The sequence below is a fragment of the Desmodus rotundus genome, chromosome 1, assembly GCF_022682495.2.
Source record: "Desmodus rotundus isolate HL8 chromosome 1, HLdesRot8A.1, whole genome shotgun sequence".
Taxonomy (NCBI): domain Eukaryota; kingdom Metazoa; phylum Chordata; class Mammalia; order Chiroptera; family Phyllostomidae; genus Desmodus; species Desmodus rotundus.
The window spans coordinates 48,345,975-48,373,953 of NC_071387.1; the positions used below are offsets into that span (position 1 = coordinate 48,345,975).

The 27,979-nt window shown below is 51.8% G+C and overlaps 2 protein-coding genes across 10 annotated transcripts in view; one reads left to right on the plus strand and one right to left on the minus strand.

Annotated features, from left to right (window-relative positions):
- Positions 1-5,240, plus strand: part of APBA1 (amyloid beta precursor protein binding family A member 1) — a 193,998-nt gene extending 188,758 nt beyond the window's left edge. For all 6 annotated transcript variants that reach the window (XM_045191237.2, XM_024555200.4, XM_045191248.3 and 3 more), the window contains 2 exons: positions 298-438; positions 1,556-5,240. In XM_045191237.2, the coding sequence (XP_045047172.2) occupies positions 298-438; positions 1,556-1,627 (213 nt within the window). In that variant the 3' untranslated portion in view covers positions 1,628-5,240. The remainder of the gene's footprint in view (positions 1-297; positions 439-1,555) is intronic.
- Positions 5,241-23,585: 18,345 nt separating this feature from the next.
- ENTREP1 (endosomal transmembrane epsin interactor 1) overlaps positions 23,586-27,979 on the minus strand; it is a 47,636-nt gene continuing 43,242 nt past the window's right edge. For 3 of the 4 annotated variants that reach the window (XM_045191214.3, XM_045191223.3, XM_045191219.3), the window contains 2 exons: positions 26,988-27,280; positions 23,586-24,316 (listed from right to left, as the gene is read on the minus strand). In XM_045191214.3, the coding sequence (XP_045047149.2) occupies positions 24,116-24,316; positions 26,988-27,280 (494 nt within the window). In that variant the 3' untranslated portion in view covers positions 23,586-24,115. The remainder of the gene's footprint in view (positions 24,317-26,987; positions 27,281-27,979) is intronic. The other variant, XM_045191216.3, reaches the window with a different exon arrangement.

A 27,979-nucleotide genomic window follows, 5' to 3' on the forward strand; every position in this document is an offset into this window, starting at 1 on the left:
GGCCCAAACAGCTCTTTTTACCAAGCCCCAGCTGGGGTGACAAGTGGTCAGAATTCAGTGTGCGTGAAATCCAGTGGTGTGCCGCATTCCCTGTGCAGAGTGCGTGAAGGAGGTGGCTGTGTGGGTGGACAGAGCCCTATTTCTTGTGAAAAGAAACAAGGTTTAAATGCCCAGAGCCTAGCCGTGGCAGCTTCTCAGGGAGGAGAGTGTAAGAGGCGGGGGGCTCCAGAAGCACAGTCATCCATCCCCACCCAGTTCCCTGCCCACGAGGGGTGACGCGGCCTTTGACTCTGACAGATCTGCAGCCTCATGCGAGGTGGGATAGCGGAGAGAGGAGGCGTCCGCGTGGGACACCGGATCATTGAAATCAACGGACAGAGTGTGGTCGCCACCCCGCACGAGAAGATCGTCCACATCCTCTCCAATGCTGTGGGGGAGGTAGGCACGCGGGCCAGGGCCTGGGGTCCTCCGGTGCCCCTCGCCTCAGCCAGGCCCTGACCAAGCCTTCCTAGACACTCCTCAACACCCAGCACAGTCTGTCTCAGGCCAGATTTGGGGTTCACTGATGAGAGGTTGTCAGAGAGCACCTCCATGAGATAAGATTGAGTCACCTTTAGGATGATTTGCTCACTTGCCTTTTTTTAAATACAGGAGAGGGCAAAAGTAGGTTTACAACTATGAATACATAAAACACAGAGCTTACTCTTGTATTATTTATCTTTGCATTACTGATTTGTATTACAACTGTAGACCTACTTTTGCCCACCCCGTGTGTTTCAGGGGCACAGTATCGGAACTGAACATCTGTTCAGTTACACTACAAAATGACCACCGCAAAAAGCCTGGCTACCATCCCTCACCATGCAGTTGACCCCCTTCCCTTCTGGGGACCACCCCTCCGTTAGAGTTTGCTTTGGACCTTGAGGGTGTAGGCTAAGTGATGTGAGTCAGAAGGAGAAACAGATACACCATTTGATCCCACTTCTAGGTGAAAGCAAAGCAAAAACAAACTGAACTTCTCTCAGCCCTGAGATTTGTGCAGCTTCTCTCCATGGCTGCCCAGTTCTCTCCATTCCCCCCCCCCCCCCCGCTAGTCTCACGAAATGTGCCTGGGAGATTTAAGTCTTAGGTTCAAGTCTCATCAGCAGAACAGGCCTCCGGAAGGAGTGTCCCTGGCATGGCCTTGGCCCAGGTCCTGACTCCAGGTCTCCAGGACTCGTTTCTGAGCCCCGCCCCCAAGAGCAGCAGGAGCAGTCAGAACCCCACAGCCGTTTACTTCCGTTTTAAGAGTTCTCTCATTTTTTTAAAAAAGGCCAGATGAGAATAAAATCAGTTGGGAGAATAAACCTTACCCGGTTTTCATTGTTACTGTCACCCCTATCTCTTTAGAAAGCCTGTGGCCTCTGCTCTTCCTGGAGACCCCTCCCCCAGTCAGGTCGCAGCTGGGAGTGGTGCTGGGGGCGGGGCTTCACGTCCCCGGGTGGTGGGAGGCACCACCCGTCCGTCCCCCAGCCTCCCAGCCCCAGCCCCTGCTAACGCGTGCTCCTGCCCTCAGATCCACATGAAGACGATGCCAGCTGCCATGTACCGACTGCTGACGGCCCAGGAGCAGCCTGTTTACATCTGAGCCGCGCCCCCGCGGGCGCATGCATGGAGGACTCTCCTCACTCGTGGTTGTGTTCCTCGTTCTGCATCTGTGTGCCCAGAGACGTTTCCCTCCCACTCTCACACTCGGTCTACCCAGGAAGGAAAGCATCTGTAAAGACCTCTTTGCTCGCTCTCTCCAGTTTGCTTTTATTTTTCAATACCAGGGAAGTTTGGTATGCACTCCCTTGAGGATGCAGAGCAGCCGGTCCCCACCTGGTCAGCACCCAGGACTGGACTGTCCTGATGGGCCCTCACAGGGCCTGAGGAGGGCTGTCACCGCCCAAGGGGACCTCCTCCCTTCCCAAGAGGCACAGACCTCTTAGAAGGAGCTCCGAGGGACAGCAAAGCAGCTGATTCAGCAGTGCCTACACTTCAGTCGCGGGTCTGCTCTCCTCCAGTCGGTCTGTGGGAATCTGGCAGTTAATGGGGGGTGGGGGGGGCCAGCTGGTGTCTTTGAGGATAGGCCCTGCCCACCCTTAACTTAGGACACTATTCATTATTTCTGCCCAGAACTTCTGAGCCAACCCTAGGCCTCTTCTACAGCTAGTTTTAATTTCAACATAGTTGTATTTTCTAATAGGAGCCTCCTCCCCCCAGGACAGAAGGGGAACTGCCTTGGACAAGGATCTCTTCTTGTTTGTTGGTGATTCCTGGGACATGCACCGCTTCTCTAGGTTGTCCTGAGGTTACGCACCATTAGATAAGCGTGGGCAGCTGCCGTCTGCCTCCATCCGCGTCACACACCTGCACACACACAGAGCCTCACCCTTCCCTCCTCTCCACCACCCAGTAAGTACACGGAGCCCCTGGAGAGCCCACATCACCTCTCTGTGCAGCCCCTGCCCCTGGCTGGTGAGACCACGGGGGCTGGTCAGCTCTGTCCTGAGAGAAGTGCCCCTTTTGTGGCTGAGGCCTGGCCCTGCTGGCGCCACCTTGGCTCAAAGTACTCTAGTGGTCTCCCCTCGTGCCCACCCCCCCACACACACTCATACAGGGAGCCTGGGAGGGTTGGACTGCTCACCTGGAAGACAAGGACGCAGGTGCATTCATGTTACATTTTTTCTCTGCTCAGGGCCACTAGGCAGGATATGGCGTTGGAAAGGCCAGAAAAGTACATAAACCACAAAATTTAGGGGACAATAATGACCTCAAGCTATGCCTAAGAATCCCCAAATGTGTTCCAGAAACAACATCTTGCCTCGTGGGTCCGAGAATTTAACTGGTGTGGAGTGTACGTGTTTTTATCAGGTGCCTCTTGTTTCTGGGTTCTGTCTCAGTTCCGTGCAAACATTTTAGTAATGTTATTCTGAGCCAGTTTTTACTTATTCTTTGGTCCAAAGAGCATTTTGTTTTCATGGGGATAGGGTGTGCCTTGGTTTGGGTTTTGTTTTGTTTCATTCATGACCTCAGCAGAGACAGGGAAAGAGAAACTAATATATTTTATAATATTAATATAGTCCCTGCTCTCTGCATTTGGGATATTTATGTTGTATTTGTGGAAACAGGAATTCGGTGAGCACATGTCAGGTAGCATGTTTTCACAGATCGAGTGGAGGGGTTTGGGCGAGGGAGAAAAGCGAATACAGAGAGATCAGGGACAGGAGACATACACCAGAGAGCTGTGTGCGGTCCGTTCCCCCAGGATCTCTGTACCTCCTGAGTTTTCTGCTCAGAGTCAGGAAACCCGGTCTCAAAGGCCCAGCGGCTGATCTCGGTGTGCGGTACAAAAGCCCTGGGGAGGAGGGGCCGGGCTGCCCAAACATCCTCTCAGGGAAGGGTCACCTCTTCCCCAGGGGAGCCAGGTGGGCAGGCAGGAACCACGGCTCCAGGTTCTCCATTTACGAAACTGCAGAGTGTCCGATGACAATTAAATACTAAAGAGTCATAAGTTCATCTTTCCTCTGCCAAAGAGAGGGAGTGGCTAAGACATGAAGGCAGTATGACGGGTGGCATTTCAGGCTTCGGGAGCCTTGGGAAATCCTCAGAGGGCTCCAGCCTGTCTGCCCCCGGGTGACTGCTCCACACACCTGTCCAGGGGCCTGCCCCAGATTGGCCAGGGGCGGGGACTCCACTAGAACATCCCTGTGCGGCCTCCCTGGTGATTACAGTGAAGTGGCTTCACCCGAAGGAGCGAGGAAAGAGAATATGCTTCCTTTGCTACTGCACAGAAATCTTAGAAAGTTTGACAGGTGCTGGAAAAGCCAATTTGATAAGCTCTTCTAGAAGAGTAACATTTTAGCCTAAGAGTAAGTTATTTATCCACCACATCCCTTCCTGTTACCATGCCTGGCTCCTCACAGCCAGCTCCATAGTCACCCAGCTGAAGTGTATTCTTTTCCCTCTGCTCCCATTGGAGGAAGTTAATCCAGCTTTGGTTAACCAAGGAGGCAGGATCTTAAATGCTAGTAACTGATGTTGAAAGTCCTGTGGGAAGTGGTGGTCACTACCCCTTGACATCCCTACCTGTGTAGCTACATCTGTAAATATCTGAATTCCCCATGCAGTGGGGCAGACAGTGTATAGAGCATCCCAAACATGGCCTGGGCGAAATCTACTCTTGCTGCTTGGTTAGGATATGCTGGTGATTCAGCTTTGGGGACAGATTCACCTCTCCCTCCTGGTCTGACCAGGGTGCACCAGAACCCACCCCACCTCCGCCTTCTCAGATGCAAGCATTTCAGGGAGCCGCCATCAGCCTCAGGTTCCCAAGTGGAAGGAACGCCCCAGAGGCCGATGCCTGGAGCCCGCTCCCCTCACCAGAGCGGGCTCTGAGGGTCCTGGGGCCCACCCTGGGGCTAGACTCTGAGGCCCTACAGACAGCGTTGCTTTGAGAACATCACCCATCCACGCTGGCCTCCAACGGTCCCAGAGTAACCTACTACCTCCCCCATCACTCCTGTCAGCCCCACGCCCCATCCGCAGGCTGATGAAACCACCCACAAACCGTTCTGGGGTCCCTCAACCGGGGGTGTGGCTGTTACCAATGTTTACAACCAAGGGCCACCCCCCCTTCAATGTGTTTACTCTCTCTGTCAAGGCCACGCGCAGGTTTGAGTTGGGCTGCCCCTGCCCTGGCTTGGCCGACTTGCGAGCGTACACACACACACACACACACACCACCCCCCTCTCCCCCCTGCAACCCCGAATCTCTGCCCCTCCATGCAGGCAGCACTGAAGGACCGTGTGGGAAGGAAGTTTCTTGTACATAGCTCAGCACAGCCCCTGGAGTATGAACTTGTACTATTGTTCTGTAAAGAGGATGGAATAGAGCTTATTGTAAAGCATTGGGAGAAGTATAGTATTGTATTTGTAACAATATTGTTCTTTGTATACACAAAACTCAATGATCTCTATATATAAATATAAATAAATATATAAATAAAGTATATATACGCGAAGAGCCTGGAATGTGGACGCCGCCGCACACCCACTGAATGTACTTCCTCTGACAGTCTGGTCGCTGGGCCTGGCCCGCCCTCCCCTCCTCCGTAGCGTTTTGGGGGTTGTGATGTATTTAATGTGTTACCTTTATTTAACTGAACGCTAACGTCTGTAAGAGTTGCTGCAACAATAAACAAGAGCCTCACCTCTTGGCCCTGGCTGAGCGTCTGATTGTTTTGGGGGCGGGATGGGACCCGGTAGCAGCAGATTTGTCTTTGTCCCCGCAAGCCACCTCCTGCCCGGCCCGTCGCAGGGGTGTCCAAACTTTTGGCCTCTCTGGGCCACACGTTAAATACACAAACACTAACAAACACTGATAAGCAAAAAAAGGGTTTTAAGGACATTGACGAGTCTACGTTGGGCTGCATTCATAGCCACCCTGGGCCGCACACAGGCCACAGGTCGGACACCCCTGGGAGCCTGCCTGATGCCCGGGGCCCAGGTGTTTTCTAAAAGGGAGTGTTCTGCGAAACCGACTCGGTTTTAAACACAGTGGATAGACTGTGTCACCTGTTACCACACCCTCCTCGGCCTCCTTGCAGCACACTGCATGGGAGAAGGGGACCTCTGGATTTCTCAGTGAGAGATGGGAAGCAGGAGTTAGTTACCTCCCCCAAGAAACCTTGGGCGCGGGGAGGCAGCCTTGGCGAAGTGGGCGGTCAAAGGGAACTCTGCCCCGGAGCCTACCTGAAGGCTCCCGAGGACTTCTGGAAGACTGTTCTGATGCTCCTTGCAATTCCAGGTTTTGCAGCTTGCCCTCACGACCTCTCTGCTGCCAGGGGTGTGCTGGGGGCACGACCCCAACCCAGAGTACCCAGCCCTGTTCCTAAAACAAAATGAACGTAATGCTTCTTCTCTACAAACATCACTGACCCTGTCTCCCCTGCGAAGCAGTCAGCCCCGAGGGTCTGGTAGTGGAGGCTGCTGTTGTCAAACCTGCCCCAGGGTTGGGAGACCCAGGAAAGAGTGCAGCTCCAGAATTACATCAGGAGTTTGTTAGAGAAACACAGAAGCGGAGCTGGGGGCAGCAGTGAGACAGTGGATTTCTGCACGGAGAGGGGACAGAGGGCAGATCAGCGTAGCCAAGCCGCACAAGCTAGCCCAGGGGGCTCGCTGCCACGTGGCGCCGGCTGGTTAAGAGCCGTCTAATCCAAGGCAGTAAACATGCGCCTTCTAAGCTATGCAGGAACATCGCTTCCAGGTGGTACGGGTCCACCCCTCCCAGAGTAGCTGAAGGTCAGCTCGCATCATAAGATGGAGCTAGTTCTCCTAACCCCACCCCTCCTGACTGGCTCTTAGAACCTCACGTGACCCCCTCTTCCTCGTTGGTCCCCGCACCTGTAAGGGGATAGAGGAACACAGATGTCACCCGATGGGATATCTGTCGTCCACACTAGACAAAGGCCACAACAGCAACATAAACACGTGCAAGGGAAAAAGTAATCACGATGACAACAGAACGAGGAGAGGCTGTTTCCACCGGGATTCCCAGGAGCCAAACCACTGGGAGAACAGGTCTCCAGAAGAACTAAGCAGAGGTGCTTACCCGCACACCCAGCAGGGGGGACTGGACACTGGAGCATATGATGAACCCATTACAGGAACAGGCTGGTGTTGGGCGCGTCACCTGAAAGCAAGAATGTAAAAAATCAAGAAGCTAGGGGCAAACAAAAAGATGTTTAGTTGGAACCTGTAGGGAGGCCCTCTCCTTTTATTATAATGCGGGTAGCCTGACCTTTGGTGATCAGCTGCTGCTGCATGCTTCTGAAAAGGCAGGGCATGCCAATGGCTAACCTGAGAGACCAGGCACCCGAGTCCAGTGAAGGGCCATTATGGGGGAATATGCTGGATTAAGATTCATACTGGGTACCTCTAAGTCACAGGTGGCACACACAAGGCCCGCAGGCCGAATCCAGCCCTCCACCTTGTTTTATCCGGCCCAGCACCTTGTTTCTACCTGATGGCAGCACTGAGCTCCTTGCCCCTAGTTAAGCAATAGTTACATTTATACAGTCCTAAAATTCCATTCGGCCCTTTGAAGGCAACTGCGAGGCTGATGTGGCCCCCGGTTAGAATGAGTTTGTCACCCTGCCTTAGGTATTTCTCTGGCCACCTGTAATGCATAGACAGTCTGTAGAGGTTCAGCTTCCAGGAGGACAAGAGCCCAACCTAGAACAGCAGGTGCCTCACTCAGTGGCAAAAAATACCCAGCCCAGCCAACTGGCACCTTCCTCATTAAACCCCAGTCAGTTTTGCCTTGTCGAGGCATCAGTAACAATGGGGTCCAAAATCGCAGGGCTCATTGTCCTGCAGGAACCTCAGGTGTGACTGCGTGAGCCGCCTCCTTCCATACCCGCAGAGCCAGGGCTTCCCCAGGTGCTCCCAATCTGTCATCAGCACAACAGGCCCTATGGAGTGAGTGAGCCTTAAGATGAATTAAAGCTGGCTCAAGTACCTTCCTCCACCCAGCCAAGGAGCCTTTTCCCAACAACTGTTGTATCTGTTGTTTCAGCAAAGTCATTTTTCCTTTCTGTTACCCCGCGGCTTGAGGGTTATGTGGAAACGGAACCTCCACTCCGTGTCATTACCGGGTACCCACGGTTGAACGTTGCGCCCCCTGGTGTGAGATCCTGGATCTGTGAGACAGGGACGTTTGCTCCGTGCTCAATTTTAGTAGCCCTTTTGTAGCTGCCTCTGATTTGCCTGTCTCCAAGGAAAAGCCTGTGGCAGAGCAGCTGCAGCCACACCGGTGAGAGCAGTTTTGAGCCTTTGCTAGTAGGTGAGGGGCCGATAGAACCTACCGCCAGCCTTTCACCGGGTTGTTGGCTTTCCACTATGGAAAGATTTGGGGCAGCCTGCAGGCCCCCCAGAGCGGATCTCACCGTTTCCTGTCCCTGCCCATTTTGATGTTTCTCCCCACTGGGTAGTCTGGAAGCAGATGCTTTGGCCCAGATTAAAGCCTCGGTGCCAAACGCAAGGTGCAGATTTACCCACTGGGCCCGTCAGAAACGTGGGCTCGAAGGGGCAGAAGTGGAACGGCATATCACAAAGGGAGCAGGTTTGCCTACAAAGGGCAGTGACATTTGGGCAGCTATAGAAGTTTGCCTGCTTTGCTCCCACTTATGACCAAGAAAGCTGCCTCCTCAACCTGGGCCTATGCATAAAGCTTCTTTTCCCTTTTCTAGTTCTCCAATCTTCTGGCTGGCTCCCTAATTGTGAAAATATCCCAGGGCCAGCCAGAGACTCAAACCAGAGCCTGCCCACCTTACGGACAGAAGCCGAATCTTAGGGACCAAGAGGCTGGTGGATTTCCTTCCACACAAAAGGAAAGGCATGCTGGAGGTAGCCACGCGCTTGCTCAGCTCTGTATAATCCAAGGCAGTAAACAACAGAATGGGCCCACTCACAGAGGCCAGAACATTACTTTCAGATGATGCGGGCCCACCCATCCTAGAGTGAATTGGCAGTCAGCTTGCTCTGTGATATGGCGATGGTCACATCAACTATGGGAATCATTCCGTGTAACATCTGCTCACAGCCCTAGGAGGCAGAGCTCATACCTGGCGCCCCAGAGCACCCCTTCCTGCCTCTGCCTCCTCTCCTGGAAAGCAGATCTCACCGCACAGAGATGTCTGCTGTTGAGTACAATGGAAAGAAAACACATTTCCCGAATGTAGGGAGAAGTCCAGCGTGGAGACTAACAGCCGGTCTTCATAGCACCTTACAAAGTGCCTGCTCTGTTCCCAGCACTGCACACAGATTAACTCAGTGAACGCCCAAAGCAGCTCTTAAGAGGCAGATGCCACTATTATGCCCATTTTATAGATGAGGAACTGAGGCACAGAGAGTTCAAGTACTTGTATTTATTTTTCCAAGTGCCCTGTTCCATCACTGATGAACTCAGCATCATGTGTCTCTTGGTTCTTACGGTGCTTTCTTTCCAATTCTTTTGCAAACCTCAATCTCCTATTCATTCAAAGCTGCCCACCCCCAGGCGAGACCTGAGCAGGCTTTGCTTTTCCACTCTCTCTGGGCGTTCCCTGAAGGCTGTGGTGAGATGGATGGAGATTTACCCACTTCAGGTGTTGCCCTTAGAAAGGTCACAGGCCTCTCTCCTTGTCTGGGTTCTTCTGCCAATCCAGTTCGCTGACGAGGGGCTTGATGTGGATGGTGAGAGACCGCAGGCACTGGGGGTTCCTCAAACCCTTGCCCCCATCCTCCAGCTGATCCCCGAGGACACAGTTCTCTAAAGTGTATACACTGGAGCTGTGCCCCCAGCAAGCCTGCAGCCCACAGTCTCGCCAGCCAGTGAGCTCATGAGGTGTCCACCTTCCTCACCCCTCGAGGGAAAGGCACCCTGCTCCTGACCCTCTCTCACTTGGCCTCGCCGCGAGCCACCAGCCTCCACCGACAACAGTGCTATGCTTTCTGCCAGGCCAGTCCCTGCCCCATGTTTCCGTAGGATGGTCCCAGGAACTAACTTAACAGGGGCTCGGGCTCAGGCTCCCAAGTTTCACAAGTGATGCTCTTGAGGTTCCCCTTCCTTGACTTGTGGTAAGAGAACTCCTCTTTCATTGCCCCATGGGGAGGAGAGGGAAGTGAGGGGCTCTGTTCCTGAATTCTACATCCCCAAAAGGCAGCACCCCTCTGTGGTCCTCCTGCGTCACCAGGATGAAGTGGGAGCTGCCGCTGGTGGTGGAGTCTATTTTTTGGCCCCTCTCAGCAAGCCCCTGGGAAGTGTGTTGTCTGTCCCCTGCAGGACGTGACTGTCCCGAGTAGGCGGGGTCTGCCCCCCGCCCCACACCCCCCATAGGTGAAACCATACTTACCACAGATAAAGGTGGAGGTGAGGTGGCAGATGCAGGTGGTTCTAAGAACTCTGATGCTGTGCACACACTCGTGCATGGGCACACACACATCCATCACACTCAGCTCACAATCATCACCTCTCGGCTCTCATCACTAAATCACCCCTTTTCATTGAGGAACCAAATTGGCAGGAGCTAGGATTTGGCGCCCTCTGGTGGAACAGTATGAGAAATGGCAAATCCCGATGACTGCCTAGAATCCCAGATGGTGGGAGAGTGAATGAGGAATTTTAGCCAGGTCCCTTGTTTCCCAGATAAGAAAAAAATCCCAGACGGTAGTAGGATTTACCTGAAGCCACATAGTAAGCAGTCACTGGAACCTCGCTTGCTTGCTCCAGGCTAATGCTCCTTTGTACAATCCTAGCTGCCGACAGAGGGGAGGGGGTGTAGGGGAGCGGCCACACCCTGGTGAGTGGCCTCGAGACTGGTGGAGCACACTGCTGTGACCTCAGCCTTAGGCCACCCCCAGAGTCTTGTGAGAGCGGAGCAGAGGCACAGATGATACTAGTTCCCCATCCCTTCTGCTAGTCCGGGAGAAGCCATCCCTGGGCAGGTACCACTGAGGGAGGAGGGAGGTGGGAGGTGGGAAGCACAGCCTTATTGCTACCCTGGACCCCCTTCCCCAGAGACGGCTCTGTGTTCTGCTCCTATTGGCAATCTCACCAGCGGCCTGCATTAAGGTCTCTCTCCCCTCCACTAAACAGTATCTTACAGACGGGGACCAAGTTTTTCTCAGCTTTCTAGTCACAGTGGATTATAACTGGAAGAAGAGTCCCTGACAGGGGTTCAAATTATAGCTTTGCGCCCTGGCTGGTGTAGCTCAGTGGACTGAGCACAGGCTGTGAACCAAAAGGTCACCGGTTCGATTCCCAGTCAGGGCACACGCCTGGGTTGCAGGCCTGGTCCCCAGTGGGGTCCATATGAGAGACAATCACACGTTGATGTTTCTCTCCCTCTCTTTCTCCCTCCCTTCCCCTCTCTCTAAAAATAAATAAATAAAATCTTTTTAAAAAATTATAGCTCTGCTATTATATTACTTACATTCTCACTGTGTGTCCCCGGGACAAGTTACTTAACCACTCTGAGCAACTATTTCTTCATCTGTAAAATAGGCACAGCTCTTAAGATTAAGATTCCACCTTTGAAGCACTTCGCACGTGGGGGAGTAAAAGCAGTCATTCTGCACAAACAACAGAACTGGCTCTGAATGCGAAGTGTCAGAGGACTCTGCTCACAGGTCTCTGCAGGGTCCTGCAGGTGCTCTAAGAGTGTGCCAGGTGACATGCTTGGGAGAACATTCCATGCAGAAGCACGGGAGCCTGGGAGAACACAGTGGGAGGGGCCACAACACCTGGTCTCTGGAAAGAGAAAGGGTGGGCTGGCTCCCCACTGTCAGCTTAGCCAAGCCGGAACCTGGTTTTCGAGAATCCCCCTCCCTGTATGACTCCAAGTTAAGGCTGGTCACGAGAGAAGTTTGAGTGAGATTGGATGGCTGACAGGAAGCAGCAACCCAAATGCACCAAAGGTCTGCAGAGAGGCACGGGCTGCTGCAGCTCAGACAGACTGTCGCTGGGCTCCCGGTGCCCACCATCCCGCGGCCCCTCCACGTCCCACCAGCTTGTCTGGGTCCTGGGCCAGGTGTGCGTGCAGCCAGCTCCGAGTGCAGGTCATCACGTCACCGAGGTGGGAGGTGATGAGTGACCAGCTCAATGCCATTCAGTACTCCCAAACTCTAGTTTCTCCGTGCTTGCCACCTCTCCCCTGCCAGTTCACACTCACTTTTCTTTACGAAGATGGCCAGCCCTGCCAGACCCAGAGCCACAGCTTTCCATAGAGTAGACTTCATCAGCTCCCACGACTGCAAGCGGTCCAATCGCTGTAACAAATGCCGTATTGCATATCACTCAGTGATCAAAGCCAAACACATAGAGAAGGAAATGGAAGAGAGGAGGAGAGAGCTCAGCCGGGCCTGATCACAGACTGCTTTGGAGAGCCTGCTCAATAGCTTCAACTTTGTCTTCCTCCCACTCCTTCTAGCTTAAAATACAGTTTGTGGGGTGCTGCCCCCACTCTTGAATTTTGCCGGGCAGAAGTCATTCCTTTTTAATGGAGTCTGTGAATGGAGAACCTTCCCAGTTCCACATGGCGTCTGCTCTCGTGAAGAGCTGTGGTGCTGGAGAAACGAGTACGGCCCCGAGGAGATGAACCCTGGGGTCTGTGGAGGACATGACCATGAACTCCACCCCTCTCCATCCCTGGGCACACCCGGGTCCTCACAGCAATAGGTCACGTCACCCCCATTTTGCTGATAAGGAAACTGAGGCTCAAATACTCAGGAGGAGACTTGGTCCAAGGACGCACAGCTGCTAAATAAAGGGACCCAGACTTGAACTCGGGTGTCTCTCATCTGGGGGTTAGGGACCACACCTCCAGTGCCTAAGGACAGCCCACGAGCCACTTCATAAGAGAAAACCAGAAGGAATGTAAATACCTCAAGAGAGGGGTAACAAATGACTTTCTCCCCTACATCTCCAAACCCACTTCTTGTCTTGTCTCCCGAATGGCCCTGGGTTCCCCGCCTGACCGGGGAAACGCTAAACCACAAAGAGGAATAGGAACTTTTGGCTACACCTGGCCTCCATGGGCCTTAATGACTCCTGAGGGCCACGGATCTTCAAGGACGACCACACAACTTGATCTTGTCTTGGAAGCCCTTTGCACGGCCCCCAGCTGGTGCCGCTGCTCCTCAGCATCCTGGGAGGCAGGTCTGTCCTGGGCCTGGGGTGCCTCCAGCCAGCTGTGTATCGGAGCAGGCAGGCCCCCTGGAGAACCCACTGAGAACCCAGTCTCCCGTTGCTGCATAGCTCTTCCTGACTCTGATTTCAGTGGCATTATACTGATAGCCCAAAGCTGGCCATGGTGGATAGTTTAGGGGTGTCCGCAGCTGCAATAGACTTTATTTCCAGGCTTATTACATGAAGCAGAAGTCCAGGGGGATTAAAAAAGAATTTTAGGGGAGATTTTTAATAACTCAGTTAAATGCTAAATGATCATCCCAATGTACAAGGCCTGTCCAGGAAGTATCCAGCCATATAAGATGAAAAATAGAGACATTTATTCAAGATACAAGATACAAGAAACAGTGTACATTGGACAATGACACCTCAGGCCCCTTCAAAGTAGGTGCCTTGGGACCTCACTCAGTTCTCCTAATCGCCATCAGCTGCCCCGTCATATTTTCTTGAATCTCTGATGGTCTGAAATCTCTTCCTTTTCAAAGGTGATTTTAATTTTGGGAAAAGCCAGAAGTCACAGGGCACCAAATCTGGGCCTTAGGGGGGCTGATTCACCTGAGCGATTTGAAGTTTCGCCAAAAAGCTGCACAAGACAAGATGCATGAAGGGGCATGTTGTCATGAGGAAGCTGCCCATCACCAGTTAGTCGCCCATAGAGGTGACCTTCTGAATCATCTGAATAGTTTCTGCGGAGGAATGTTCAAGCTTCATGTAAAATTGGATGCAGATTCATTGCTCTACTTGCTCAGTCAGTTTGAATGTGACGGCCACACAGCACACGTGCTCACTCAACGGTGTGTACTGCCCCCACTGACTAATGCAGTGAAGTCATCGTTGTTCACGCATGTGCATTCCAGCCCACTCTCCTGGGCTGCCAGGTTACACTGATGTCGTGCAAACTGTCCTCATTATACTAATAATAGCTGGAGTTTTTCTGGACAGACCTCATATGGCCAATTTTTAAAAAACTGTTTCTTGTGTGCTTGAAAATAGTGTGTATTTTGGTGTTGGGTGGGCTCAAGGTTTAGTACATTTCTGGGTGGTCAATCCTATTGACTGTTTTGCAATCTCTTATAAACAAAATGTCAGACTCTTGTTCTTTTATTGAACAAGTTTATAATAAATATTCCACTCTAAAAGTGGATTATCAGTCAAAAAAGAAATTGTCCATGGTGGGAGTATTTACACCACAGATGTTGGCAAACATTTCACATCAGGACTTGATTTATTGTTTTCTTGATTGTCTAGACTTAAGAAAGTGAAGGAGAAAATGTTAAGATACAGATTAAACTTAAAAGTTGCATGTCTGTGGCCATTACTTGGTGGCTAACATAAAACTTGAGAAAATATTTTTTCCCTACCCAAAAACCATTACCCGATTCAGCAAAACAGCCATACCATTGATGAACAAACAGTGTTCTGACAGACCTCTTGGTTTTTTCCATTTTGTCTTACTTGTTCACAGAAACAAAAACATCTGCTGACATTCACGTCAGAGCTCCACTCGCTCGTCCGTGATGTGAGTGGCATCTTCACCGATTCGGACAGTAACAAGCATTCATCTATAGCCTGGATTCGTGATACTATTCTTGGTGCTAGAAGTATGAGAACTGATGAATGAGTTCGCAGTAAGTAGCAAGCCACAGTGAAGCTCTAGGTATATGGCATTTACATGAAGGATTCTTGGATTCACTCATGCCTCTTTCATTACTTGTATGCTGCACATCCTTTATACCAGTTAACTTTACAATGTGTGTGTGCACACACGCAATCACACTCTCTCCCCTCCACCCCCTGATAACTGGTTGTCACACACTTATGAGCATGCCTGCTCTAGTCCAGCTTCTTCAGACTGCTTGGGCCATTTCTAAACTTCCTTGTGGAGGCTTGACATGCAAATATTTATTAAGAAAAACAATAACTTTGTATCGCCCATTTGGGAGCAAACACGTCAAGGTATCTGCAAGTCTTGCTGGGGTCTGTCACAGCACGAGGGGCCAGCTCTAGGGGGGCTGCCAGGACCTGCCTTGGCTAAGTGAGAAGAGAGATGCGTCCTGGGGGACGTCGGAGGGTCCCATCAGTGTGCGGGCCCTGCAGGGCCCGGAGGAGGCTTCCTCCCGGCTCCCAGCCAGCTCCCACTGCAGCAGAGACACAATTCGATGCTAACGGCACAAAGCAGTCTTTATCGTCAACTCCCCCACACGTCCACTGGGCAGCCTCCAATATTTCATTCCTCTTAGTGTCTTCAAAACAAACAAAACACTTACAGGATTTGATACGTTCCAAGCCAGCCCACCGGTAGCCACAAAGAAAACTGACATTCTTTGAGTACCTCCAAGGTGCCGAGCAGAGCAGAGGAGCTCCACGTTACGTCATTTCTTCACAGCAATATCACCCAGCAGGAATTACCCGTTTTATTGATGCCGCTGAACTCAGACATGGTGGGTAACGTGCCCAAAGTACCTGAGTGATGATTTCAACTCAGTCTTGTCTTTCATGTGATGGTTACATAGGGCCTTTCCCCTTTCCTGCAAGAGCATGTGGTCACGGGCGTGGCCGTCACGTACCTGGGTACCAGGAATACCGAACAGGATGCTCATCACAAGATGGCCCGTCCAGCGAGCTTGAGGGGAGGAGAGGGGAGTGAGGGCGGGCAGAGAGCTGTGCAGCCACCGTGGAGTAGGGACAAGGAGAAGGATGTTTGGGTCACAGGAGCAGAGTCAGTCTTCGGTTTGTCAGGGAAGGTTGGCTAGAGTTAGACTTGGGGGCCTGTGAAGTCCAGACAAGAGCAGGTCCACCTGCAATTTCATTTTACTTCATTTATTTCACTTTTCACTGAAGAAGAGCTCTCGGGGCTTGCAGGTGTGAATCCCACCTGTGCTGTTGTTAATGGCCGGCTCGCATTCTCGCCCTGCAGACTTCCTTAGTCCATCCCTTCGACCCCTGAGCACGGCGGGCTGCCAGCCACCATGCTGGGCACAGGGCTGAGGGAGAGTGGCCAGCTATGCCCTGGGGCACACCGCAGGGGCTGGCCTCTGCTGGGTGGCCCGAGGTGGGTGAGTGTGGGGTTCCGCTTCCCTTGCTACCTGGGCCCCCACTAGCACCGAGGCACTGGGTACATTAATCTCCTCATTGTGCTTCAGTTTCCTCATCTGAAAAATGGGGACAATGACAGTGCTTACCTCAGAGGCTGGCTCTGAGGGGTCGATGAGATAAAGCGGATGTGGACCTGAGAACGGCGCCTGGAGTGGCGAGCGCCCCACAGGTGTTAGCCACGGCTATCCGAGGAGAGTCTGGGGCCGTCTCCCTAGTCTGGCAGCCCCCAGGAATGCATACCCAGAATGGCCCTGCTCGGAGGTGGCCTGCCCTTTCCACCAAGTGCCTGGTCCTCCCTGCATTCTACAGCCCGGGCCTGACGGCTGGGCCCATCTGTGATGTTCTACAGCCACCTGGTGGGCCACTTGGGAATAGAGCAACTCATTCAATGAGCCCCGCCAGCCCGGCCTTGGAGGCAAAGAGTCTGAGGGCTGCTGAGGTCTAGAGTCACTCCCCAGGGACTGCTCCAGGCCTAGTTATCCCCATTTCTCTTTAGCAAAACAGAAAACAGTCAACTGGCATCCCCTCAGCTCACCCCCAGCGGGGGAGGGCAAGCAGTAAAATGAAAGCTTCTCCTGCTGCTCTGCTCAGGTCACGCCCATAACAAAATAGATTAGGAGGAGGGGACACAGCAGCCTGGAGCCGGGTGGGGAGAGAAGGGTCTCCACGGACCCCACCCCAAGTTCCCAAACCTTCCACCCAGGGCAGTGGCTCTCACTGCGTTCTGGGGGTCCCAGCCAAGCCAGCCGGTTGGCCTGTTTCCTGGGCTGGGACTCCACCAGAAGGAAGGGACGTGCAGGGAGCCACGGCTCGGCTCACCCTGGGGATATGTTGCTATAAGCCTGGAGCAGCCTTCTCAGCAGATGTTGGGTGTTGATTCCCAGAAACCACCTAAGCAGAAAGGGCCAACACCGCCCTCAACTGGTGCTTCCCTGGCCAGGACCCGACCCCCAAGTCTCCGACAGCATCCTGGGCCCCCGCTGGAGCCAGCATGCCAGGGACGGCTCCCTGCAGCCCCAGACAGACCAGCACCAGGGGCCCCATCCTGTCTGTCCCGGAGGCCCAGCCTCAGTGACCCACTGCCATCCCCAGTGTCTCAGCCACAAATGGAGTTTTGTTGTTCTGGAAAATAAACAGACAAACAAATCATGTGAAAATAGAATTCTTAAAAATGGACTCTAAATATACCAAGAGAACTCCCTATTGAAAGAAGTCTAACCATCTGATGACTTTTACTGACCAAAGGCAAGGCGATGGACTTTGGTGGTATGTGGAACATTCTTTGTGTAGATTAAGGTCATTCGGTCAGTCAACAAGCATTTATTTATTGTTAATTCTGTGTCAGGAGCTGGGGAGGCCACAGTAAACAAAACAGACAAAATCCCTGCCCTCCTGCAATTTATATTCTAATAGAAGAGACCAAAAAAACAGTTAAATAAGTAAAATGTATGTTTATATGAAGCCACGATGTGTGCTGGGGAGAACAATTAAGCAGAGAAAGGATAGGAGTCCCAGAGGGTTGCAGTTTTAGAGCGGGTGGCCGGGCCTTCTTGCTGGGAAGGGGACGTGGAGTCCAGGCTCGGAGCTGAGAGGCAGACACGGCATTCCGGCAGGGAGGCGGCAGGGGCAAAGGCCCTGCGGCAGGCGCGTCCTGGCGTGTGCTGACTAGTGAGGAGCCCAGAACAGCCAGAGGGGAGTGGGGAGGGAGGGGGAGGGTCATAGACAACTAGGTGGGGTAGAAACTTTTCCGTGGGGCTTTGTAAGTGACCCTAAGGATCCTGGATTCTATTCTGAGCCAGGTCAGAGCCACTAGAGGGTTTTGAGCAGAGGAGGAACTTGGTCTGACCTGTTTTGGGGTTTTTTTTGGGTTTTTTTAAAAATTTTTATTGTTATTCAATTACAGTTGTATGCCTTTTCTCCCCATCCCTCCACCCCACCCCAGGTGAACCCACCTCCCTCCCCCACCTCCACCCTCCCCCTTGGTTTTGTCCATGTGTCCTTTATAGTAGTTCCTGTAATCCCCTCTTCCCACTGTCCCCGCCCCCCCCCCCCCCCCCCCCCCCCCCGCCCTGGCTACTGTTAGATTGTTCTTAACTTCAATGTCTCTGGTTTAACAAGTTGCTCCGAGTGCTGCGTGGAGATACTTCAGGCTTCTCGACTCTCGTCTCTCCCTCCCATGTCCCTTTAGCCAAGAAGTTAGTTGTGCCAATTCTGCCTCCAAAGTAGCTAGTCCTTTAAGTCAGGTTCTTATGGCTGCCCTTCTCATTCCTGTTAGGCAAGTCCTTCCTGGAAATCAATTTTTATCTTTATGTATAACTTATTTTTCTGATACAAAACTAATGCATATTCATATGAAGTTTTCAAAAATTTAAAAAATAATAAAAAGAAAATGGCAATCACATGTATTCTTAGTACCCAGACAAAGTCATTGCAAACCTGTTATGTTTCCTTTCAGATTCTGCTTCTTTTGCTTAACATTATATTGTAAGTTCTTCCCCATTCATTCATTAATTGAAAACATTTTGATGGCAGTATATTATTCTATCACGTGCAATTAAAAATTTTTAATGTAAAATAATTTAGTTATACTGGACATTAGGCCAATTTAAATTAGAGGAGGGCAGGGGGTCTTATCAGGCACATTACCTTCCTAGAGCTGACAGGAAATTTCAGACTGGTTCAAAGTTCCACTCCTGGGAGAGGCTGAAACTGCAATTAGATTAGTTACTCAGTTTTGGTTTGGTGACATAGTTTAGCAAAAGTGACTCCATGTTGGCCTGTTTCTTTTCATTAACACCTTCAATATCTGATCAAATTCTTCACCCCCCACCCCTGGCCTGTCTTCAGCAAGAGTCCTGGAGTCCTGTTGAGTTGGTCAAGTAAGAACACCCCCAGCCCTTATGTCTCCTCCCCTTAGCTACTGGCCCCCCACTGACTGCACCCCCATCCCCACCCCGGCTCCTTGGCTATAAATCTCCATTTGTCCTTGTATTCAGAGTTGAACCCAATCCCTCTCCCTACTGCAAACCCTCCACTGCAGTACTTCCACCTTGAATAACGTCTTCCTTACCATTTCTAACAGGTGTCAGGAGTACTTTTCCTTCCACAGTCCCCAAGGTGGTGCCCGCCTGCTCCCCCAAACCCAGGTCTGCAGAGCTTCTCCAGGCCCCCCACCAGGCCCTGTTTCACAATCGGGGTGAGGGATCCCTTCAAACCAGCCCTCTGATAAATGAGGCTCAGGCCCTTTGGTTTTCAAAGTCATCCAAGACAGGGCCTGGCCCCCCCCTCCCCGCAGAGCCTGGGAGCAGCTCTGCGGTGGCAGGCAAGGGAAATGTAACTTTGCATTTATTATTGTACTGTTTCTGTCTGTTCCCCTCTCTCTGCTCGGCATTCTCTCCAGAAGCACCTGGCGCGCTGCCTGCTACTCTGTAGCACAATGAATACCTGCTGAATGAGAGGATGAAGGTTCCTGCAGGGTCAGAGATGGAAGAATTATGGTGCCTTTTGGCCCCAGATTTGGCTTCCCTTGCAGAAGCCCCAGGGAGGAGAAGCTGGTAAACAAAGATGCCCTTGTCCTGGCCCCATGCCTCACCCTCTTCTTTGTTCTGCTCTGCGGCCTGCCAACCAGGGGAGTGGAGATGTGTTCCTTTGTCCTGCCTCCCCAAGTCCTCCCCGCTGGGTGGAGGTGGCAGCTGCCTCTTCCCTCTGCCATTTTTTTTTTCCTAATCCTGAGGAACTCACCAAAGCCTGGCCCCTTGCAGCATGCACATCTCTGTGAGGGAGCCTCAGCTCTCGGGCTCCCTCAGACGTGCAGGTGCAGAGAAAAGGGTGTCTGTCCAGGCTCCCTCTTCCCGTCCTCTTCTCCATGTTCCCAGGCCCCACACACAGAAAGCTCCAGAGAAACTGGGAAACTCAGGCTGCAGGGGGCTCCCGACCAGCACCACTCAAAGTGTGGGCCTCAGAGCTGGCCAAGACGTCGCTGTCCCTGATCCTTGAAAAGACCAAGTTCAGATTGTGGGGGTGTTTCGCAATATCAGCTTGATAGAGTACTGTTATCACTGCTGAATCGAAATATTTTAAAAGGGGTTTGAATGGATGATCAAGTCATGAGATGACAAGGAGAAAACTCGACTGCATACGACCAAGTGCAACAAGCCAATCTGAAGGCTGCATAGCGTATGATCCTAAACACATGACATTCTGGAAAATGCAAAACTGTGGAGACAACAGAAGCTCAGTGGTTGCCAGGAGCTAGGGGGAAGGGATGAAGGGACAGGGCACAGAGGGTTTTTAGAGCAGAAAACTCTGCATGATCCTATAATAATGAACACACATTATACATTTGTCCAAACCCTTTAATGTGCAGCTCCAGGTACTAATGACATGTCAGTGTAGCCCATCAGCTGTGACCAGAGTGCCACTCCGGTGGGGCTGCTGATGGAAGGGGGCTGCACCCGTGTGGGGGCAGGAGGTGCATGGGACCTCTCTGTACTTTTTGCTCAGTTTTGCTGCACTTAAAACTGCTCTAAAAAGAAAATCTCTTTAATAAAAGGGGATTGCATTTTATGTTTTTTATTACTAATATGTTTTCAGTGCTATGGATTGAGTGTTTATGTCCCCTTAAAATCGATATGTTAAAGCCCCAACCCCCAGGGCGATGGTATTTGGGTTTAGGTAACTGGGTTTAGTTGACCTCACGAGGGTTGAGCTACACGATGGGATTAGTGCCCTTATGAAGACACCAGAGCTCTCTCTCCACCATATGAGGACACAGTGAGAAGGTGGCTGTCTGCAAGCCAGGAAGACAGTCCTCACCAGACTCCAGACACTGACTCTGCCAGCACCTTCATCTTGAACTTCCAAGCCTCCAGAAGTGTGAGAAATAAGTGTTTCTGTTGTTTAAGCCACCCAGTCCATGGTACGCTGTTCTAGTAGCCAAGCTAAGACCATTTTCAGTTCATCTGTTATAATTTATGAGTTTTTGGCCCATGAGAGTTTAGAGGGGAGGAAGTTGGTCCTTCGTCCCAAATGTTTGAGAAGCTCTGACCTACGCCAGCAGCCCTGGGCTCCCACCGCTGCTCTGCTCTTGACACTAAGCTTCAGTTCCTCACCTGCACGTTCAGAGGGTAGAATGACTGGATCGGGCCAATGTGGTCAGTCAGCAAATATCTGGGTCTTTTGGAAAGTATGGCAGCCTCGGGCAGTTAGTTGCCATGGCCTCCCTCCCCCAAACCTCACCACCAGGTGGGATGTGTCAAAGAAAGCAAGTGTTGGGGCAATTCTGCGAGGCAGATGCCAAATATTCATTGGCAAGTCTGCACAATAACAGCCTGTGAGCTTGGGAAAGCCCCGGTATCCGTCCTCACACAAGGGATGCTCAGCGCCCGTGAAAGGTCGACGCAGAGGCAACGTTATTCTAGAGACGCAGTTGCATCCCGGTCCATCCCAAGATGACCTCAGGAGGGGGGACCAGGTGCTTGCACCACACTGGTGCAGTGTCAAGGCTGCCAGCCAGTCACAGGACTTGAACCTGGCCTGCTACACCAGGGACAGCCCATTTCAAATACCCGCCACGGTAACGAACCAGAGCTCTGGTGTCATCTTGATAACTACATCTGAAATGTTTCATTACCACCTCTGGACTGTGGATTCCAAGTGCAAAAGAGCTGTCCTCCCTGTGTATCTGTAATTATGTATGCACATGTGTGGCATGTTCTTAATACACACGTGCTTTAAAGTATATCACACGCAGAACAACAGGGAGATGAACTGCACGACCTCCAAGTTCCCTCCCCAGGAAAGTGTATATAAAATATTGTATTAGATATTATAATATTGTCATGTGGAATATATATTTTTAATATTCCCTAAAGTCTGAGAAGCAAGATAGAAGTCAGTTTTCTGACCTCACCAATACCTTCAGATGCTGGAATTACACAGCACATTCCCCAGGCTGCAAGGTCAAGTCGTTAAAGCTGAGACAGCTCCCCCTTCCTCCCAATATGGGTCAAGCAGTGCTCTCAGTCTTTATGATCCTTCCTTTTCCGGTTGTTGCTGACAGTCTCCCTGTCCCCAGGATGACTGAGACCATCGCGGGGACTGTTCCTGAGTCATCCCTGAGCCTTCACCTTAGACGGAGAGGTCTGTGGCAGTGGGTGGAGGTGAAGTGTAAAGAGTTCAGAAGGGAAGGTGCGAAGGGATGTAGCTGAAAAAAATAAAATGCCCTCCTGCAGTGGGAAAAAAACAGAAGCCTAGACAGGTGAGAAAGACCCAGCCATGTTTAGGTGGAGGAAGGCCAGGCCTTGTCTCCTCGGCCATGGGGGTAGGAACAAATTGGAGGGCTGAGTTCCTGGCTTGGCCCTGAGACACTAGGCCAGGTGTACAAACTAGCAGCCCCAACAGAGGACAGCAACTGGCTGGGTACGTGGGTGGTGTGGAGTCTGAGAGCCCAGGTAAGGCATGGGGCTTGTACCATTGTAACACAGTGGAGACCCTCAAAGAGGACAGGGGGGCTTATACCAGGGAAGTGGGGCAGCCCCCGGTGGCAGCTTTGGCCCTGACAGTGAGGACTTCTAAAGAAATGGGAAGAGTGTTCACTTCCTTGGGGAATGCAGTATCTGGGGCTGGGTAGAGGGGAACGGAGAGAATGCCACTCTGGGAAGCCCCTGTAAACCCTCACCATAAACACAGCTCACCCAAGAAGGCAGGCCAGGCCCCCGGCTGCTCACTGGCCCCCATTCTCCCTCATTTCCAGATCTGCTTCCACAGCCCCTTTTCACCCAGTGCCTCCAGTCTTTCCCTTTGTATCACTCAGTCCCCTAACCTCATGCCAGTTCCCACTCAGGCAAAGTTTGTGGCCTGGGAGCCTGGGCATCTGTCCTTGGTGAGCCAAGCTCGAAGTCTTAGCAACCACTTTCTCGTAGAAATAAGAAACGGCCAATTGCTACTATTAGGGAGGCCGGGAAGTGGAATGGTTTCTGGAGATAGGCACATACACTGCATGACTTCTGAGTGACCTCGGACAAGGTTACTGAGTGATCTTGTTTTCTTCCTCTGTGAATGGAGACACAGCTCCCACCTCTCGGGCTGGGGCGGGGGTGAAATGAGAGTAAAATCCCCAGCACAGCACCTGGGGCACAGGCAGTGCCCAGCGAGGGCAGCAGACCTCTCCTCGTACACCCTCTCTGTTCAGCCCCTCACCTCCTTTATCCCGTATCCTGACCAGTCTCTGCTCTGCATGGTGACCTCTCGAAATGTCAATTACATCTGTCACTCATGTTGAAAACTCTTCCATGTTCCTCATTGTTAGTATAAAATCCAGCCCGAGCTCCTTCTACCTCTCCCCTCACTCAGGGCTGCTTTCGCAGTAGCCTCTAGTGCTAGGGGCCTTTGCATTGGCTGTTCCCTCTGCTGGAACACCCTTCCCCAACCCTCACAGTCAAATCCATTGTAAATGTTATTTCCTTAAAGAAGCCTTCTCTAACCACCTCCTTCCTTCTTAGCACGAATGCCCAATCTGTAATCACTTTACTGATTTACTGCTCACGGTCCCACTCCAAGGCAGCTCCCAAAGCCATTCGGCCAGGCTGCACCTAAGCACAGGGATCAGGTGCTTTGGAGATTAAACTGGCTTGGTAGCCTGCCCAAACCTGACCACCACTGCTCCAAGTTCCAAAATCTTTGTAAGGTAAGGCATGGCCACGTCCGCATACACAAATGTACACCAAGTCCATAGGTAAAAAGTAAAAAGTTTTATTCTCAGATCTGCCTTAGTCATCGCTAGTTTTGCAAGCAAGAATAAGTAGGATCGACAAGAATACTCTCCCCGGATGTCTCTCATGACAATTTGTCACTGATGGAGTTCCTGTCTTTCTAAAGAGAGTGTGATTTCAGGGAGCAGAAAGGGGCTTCATGATTAGAGAACTTGGGGGTTAATCATCGTGCTTCATGCCAATGCAAGGCCACCAAGAGCAGCCGAGCAATGACAGAGAGCTCAGGGAATAAGGGAGGCAAGAAGGGTGGGGGACCCTACACCAGGACAGGAGGCCAGCAGAGGAAAGGAAGATGCTGCCTTCACCATCTCCAACTTGATGCATCCAAAAATTAGGTGTGCCCGGAAAGAGCTAATCATTTACGGGGTCAGCAGGAAAAGAAGACAGAGAGCAGGAAAAAGTATCCTCTGAAGTGCCCCCCTTTTGAAGAGCTCCCAGAGGGGGAATCCCACCCCCCACCCTGGAAACTACTCCGCAGGAGCCCGGCCTCGCTGGTTCACAGGACAGTCTCCCGAACAACACCAATGTGGCTGTGTGGACGCTCAGCTGCACGCCGGGGTCTCCGCTCGCCTCTCAGCCTCCCTGCCGAGACGAAGGTGCTCAGGTCTCCGCAGCTCTGCAGGTGCAGCAGGCCAGGCAGTCTCCGCAAGGGCAGGCGGCGGGCCCTGATAGGGCCGATCTGCCCGGGTGCCATGATCTTCGGGAGAACGGAATAAAGAGGGTGGGGAGAGGTTAAGCTTCACCAGTTTGGTCCTGGGATCTGCTGCCTAAATCCATCCCTGTCATGTTCGGTTGCCTTGAGAAAGAAAACGGTATTTTCCCAAAGGGAAACCCACTTGGAATTCCAGAGAGACTTAACATACTCTTTTCTAAAGTTCCTAAGACATTCCCCAAATTTCCTATAGATTCCACTGTAGGCCGGCCTCACTTCACTGATTCATCTACTGCAATTTCTTGCTTTATATTTAACATTTCTCATCACTTTCTTTCAAATCTTCAGTGGCCTGAGCCAGTGATTCTCCCTGGGGTCCACCCATTACAGGAGGGTGGGGAGCCGGAGACAGGGGTTCCCGGCTCTCCCCACGCTGATTCTGACATGCGAGTCTGGGGTGGGGTTCAAGCACCCCCCAACAAGAGCCAAGGCATTACTAGTGTACTCGAACATTCGATCCTAGTCCGGCACTGTGACTAGGTGATGAGCACAGAACATCTCAGCCAAAACCAGTGATGCTTCTAACCGCTCTATAAATCCCTCAATAAGCAACATAACCACTAGGCCAATTTATCTGTAAAAACTCTTAAGAATGGTTCTATTGCTAGATCTATTATTACAATGTACTGCATATCTAACTTTAAATACATCGTACTATCATTCATTCTGTTAGAAAGTAACAAAAATACGAGAAATTCTTCATCCGCCTTGGGCTGACAAGGGGAAGGCGGCCCATGACATGCAGTTGCGTACACTGTGCAGTCCCAGCGGCACGGCCTGTGGCACTGTGAGTGCCTCGGGGAAGACCCCAGACCCCACGCTTCATCGCTGCCAACGCCACAGAGCAGCCATTGGGATGACACTTTGTCTAGTTTGCGCCATTCTCAGATTTTGAAGTCATTAAAAAGCCACTTCCCCAAAGAGAAGAGACATTAGATTTACTAACATGCTATTATTATATTTGTCTTTAAGGCCTGTCCTTGTTTCCTGATTAAGAAGAAAATTTCAACATTCATAGATGTCGTCTGTTGTTACATGTATGTTAGGACAGGTGGTTGTGATATTGGCAAAATTTAAAATGGATCTAAAAACACTTTCTAGTAATAGAGAGAAAGTGGAAAATGTGCAAAAGCTAGGAAGAGTCCAAAATAAAAGCTCCCCTTGCTGGTCCCTGCCTCCTGCTGTCTGAGGTGGGTGCAGCCCTATCACACGTCACCCCGGGGGCCAGTCCTGGAAGGCGCCAGCAGGTGGCCCAAGTCTACTACATCAGTCCCAGGACCTGAACTTTGATCCAGTCTGTGCAAAAGCCCAGTGTGTATGCGAGCTGATGGCGGCTGCTGGACTCTAACGCCTGTCCTTTTTCCCCAGAGCGATTCTGAAGCGAACAAGGCCTTGCAGAAGGTCTTGCTCCAGCCCTTACCTCATCAGAGAATGGCAGCATTTGAGTGGCTCTCAATGCTTGCCCCTGTTAGTGGGCTACTGAGGCTGGACAGGGGAAAGGAGGCAGGAAATGACATTTTGCATAGACCAGAGGGACACAAGATGTAAAATGTCTTCACTACACAGGATCTGCGCTAGAGCCTGACCTAGGAGCACGCGCCAACCACTCTTTTAGAAAGCAGACAAGAGGGTCCACGGTTCCTGTGCCCCTCCTGCGAGTAATCAAGAGTCCGCTTCAGCTCCCCGGCGTCCCCTGAGGGGCCGGGACAGAACGTGGCTTCTGGCTTCAGTTAGAAGAGGCCAGAAGGCAGAAAGGGGGAACACAAAGGAAAGTGAGAAAGGGGTTTTGGTCAATCTGCCTTGAAATTTGACCAGCAAATCAGCCCATTTCAATTCAGGAAGTATTCTCTGGGCACTTGATGCAGGCAGGCAGGCACAGCCAGGGAACAGGGTGAGTGCTGGGCACTGCTGCCTTCAACAACCGCCCACACACGGTAATGCCTCAAAGGTGACCGCTTTTCAAAAGAGGTGGGCAGCTGAGGCTGTCACCCACGCCCAGTTCTCACTTGAAGGAAACCCCCTTCACTCAGAGATACAGGTGTAGAGACCACCTAGTCCAACCCTGCACTTAGATGAGAAACCTGATCCCTAAGCGGGTCTCTGACATGCCCAGCTGTGTCTTTCCCCTCTAGCCCCCGGTCAGGGGGTTGCCTTGTGCTTCCTAACCTATGGGAAGGAAAAGGTGTGTACTCCCTTCAGTCCTCTCAGCTTAGGTGTCTTGCTAAACATTTCATGAGAATATGAACAACCCGCAGAACCTTGGCTATATTAAAATTCACGTCTGTCCATCGTCTGTCCAGCGACCAAAAGGCTGAAGAAAACACGTTGCACAAGGGAAACTTTCAACAGAAGACAGCAATTGCTGGCCGTACCACGCGGCCGAGGCCTTGCTTTCATCCCCAAGCCCCACCCTTTTCTTTGTCCAGGCTTCCACGCCCCGGGAAAACGGGTCTCTCTTCCTCTGGGCCAAGAACACTGTGGAAAAGCCGCCACACCTGAGAAGAAAGTGCTCAGCTTCCTCCCCCTCCCCAGACCATGTTTCCCCTGACACGGTGGCCATGAACTTACTGTGCCTTGGACAGGAAATCAGAGGAGCTGCTTTGGCTGCTGTGGAAACAAGTTATGTGCTCACACCGAATAGTAATAATGAAACTACCTGTTCGAGGACGCTGGCACTCGCGATGGCTGCCTCCATGTGCTCCTCATCGCACTTCAGAACAGATTTAATGCTCTCCACAAGCTCATGGATGTCCGGGTTCACGTTGCCGGAGGACTGCTCCAGGATCTTCGCCACCAGCACCTTGGTGTCTACGTAAGATTTGTAATCTATTAGAGACTGGGGTCTGCATCTTGAGGCTCTGGATCTCAGACCCCTCCTCAAGGTCACTGCAGCCATATCCGGTCTCCCTTCAGTCTGAGTCGCGGCTTCACAGCTCAACACAGGCACGGCTGTGGGCAAAGACAAACAACACGTCCCCATTGGCCGTGCCCCTGGGAACACACGCCTCTACCTAAACTCAGTGTGGAAAGCCCGTGACAAATGCCGACAGCCATGCACCTCTTGCTTTTTCATTTTGCGAAAGGAAAAGGAAAGCAAAACCAACAACTGTGGCATGAGCTTATTTCCTGATGTAGCTCCGACAGGACATGTCCCCAAAACACTTTACCGTGCCGCATAAAACATGACCCCCCAGGTGAAGACAGGTGATAGAGGGGAGCGTCCAGAACACAAACCATAGCAGAGCCACAGTTCCATGGGGTAATGACCAATATGTGGGGCAAGCAGGCAAAACGTGGCTGACTGATGAAAGAATGTTCCACAGGGGGGGGATGAAGGAGCTACTCAGAGACAGGGACTAAGGAAAGACAAGACTTGTGGGCTGAGCGCAATGCTCTGCTCGCTTTGACCGTACCTGTGTCCTGAACGTCCTCAAGGACACTGTACGGTCTTAGATGGTCAGCGCCTACGCCCTGGCTGTGAGGCAGCGCTACAGCTGACGGGTACAGAAGGGGAACCCTCAGCGCAGAAACACTACGTGGTTACAGAAGTCACCAGTGGGCCTGGGAAACCCACCGCAGGCTCTCATTTCCGTGACTACCTGCTTTAGCAAGGGTACAAGGACCGGCAGAACATCACTGCAAGGGTGG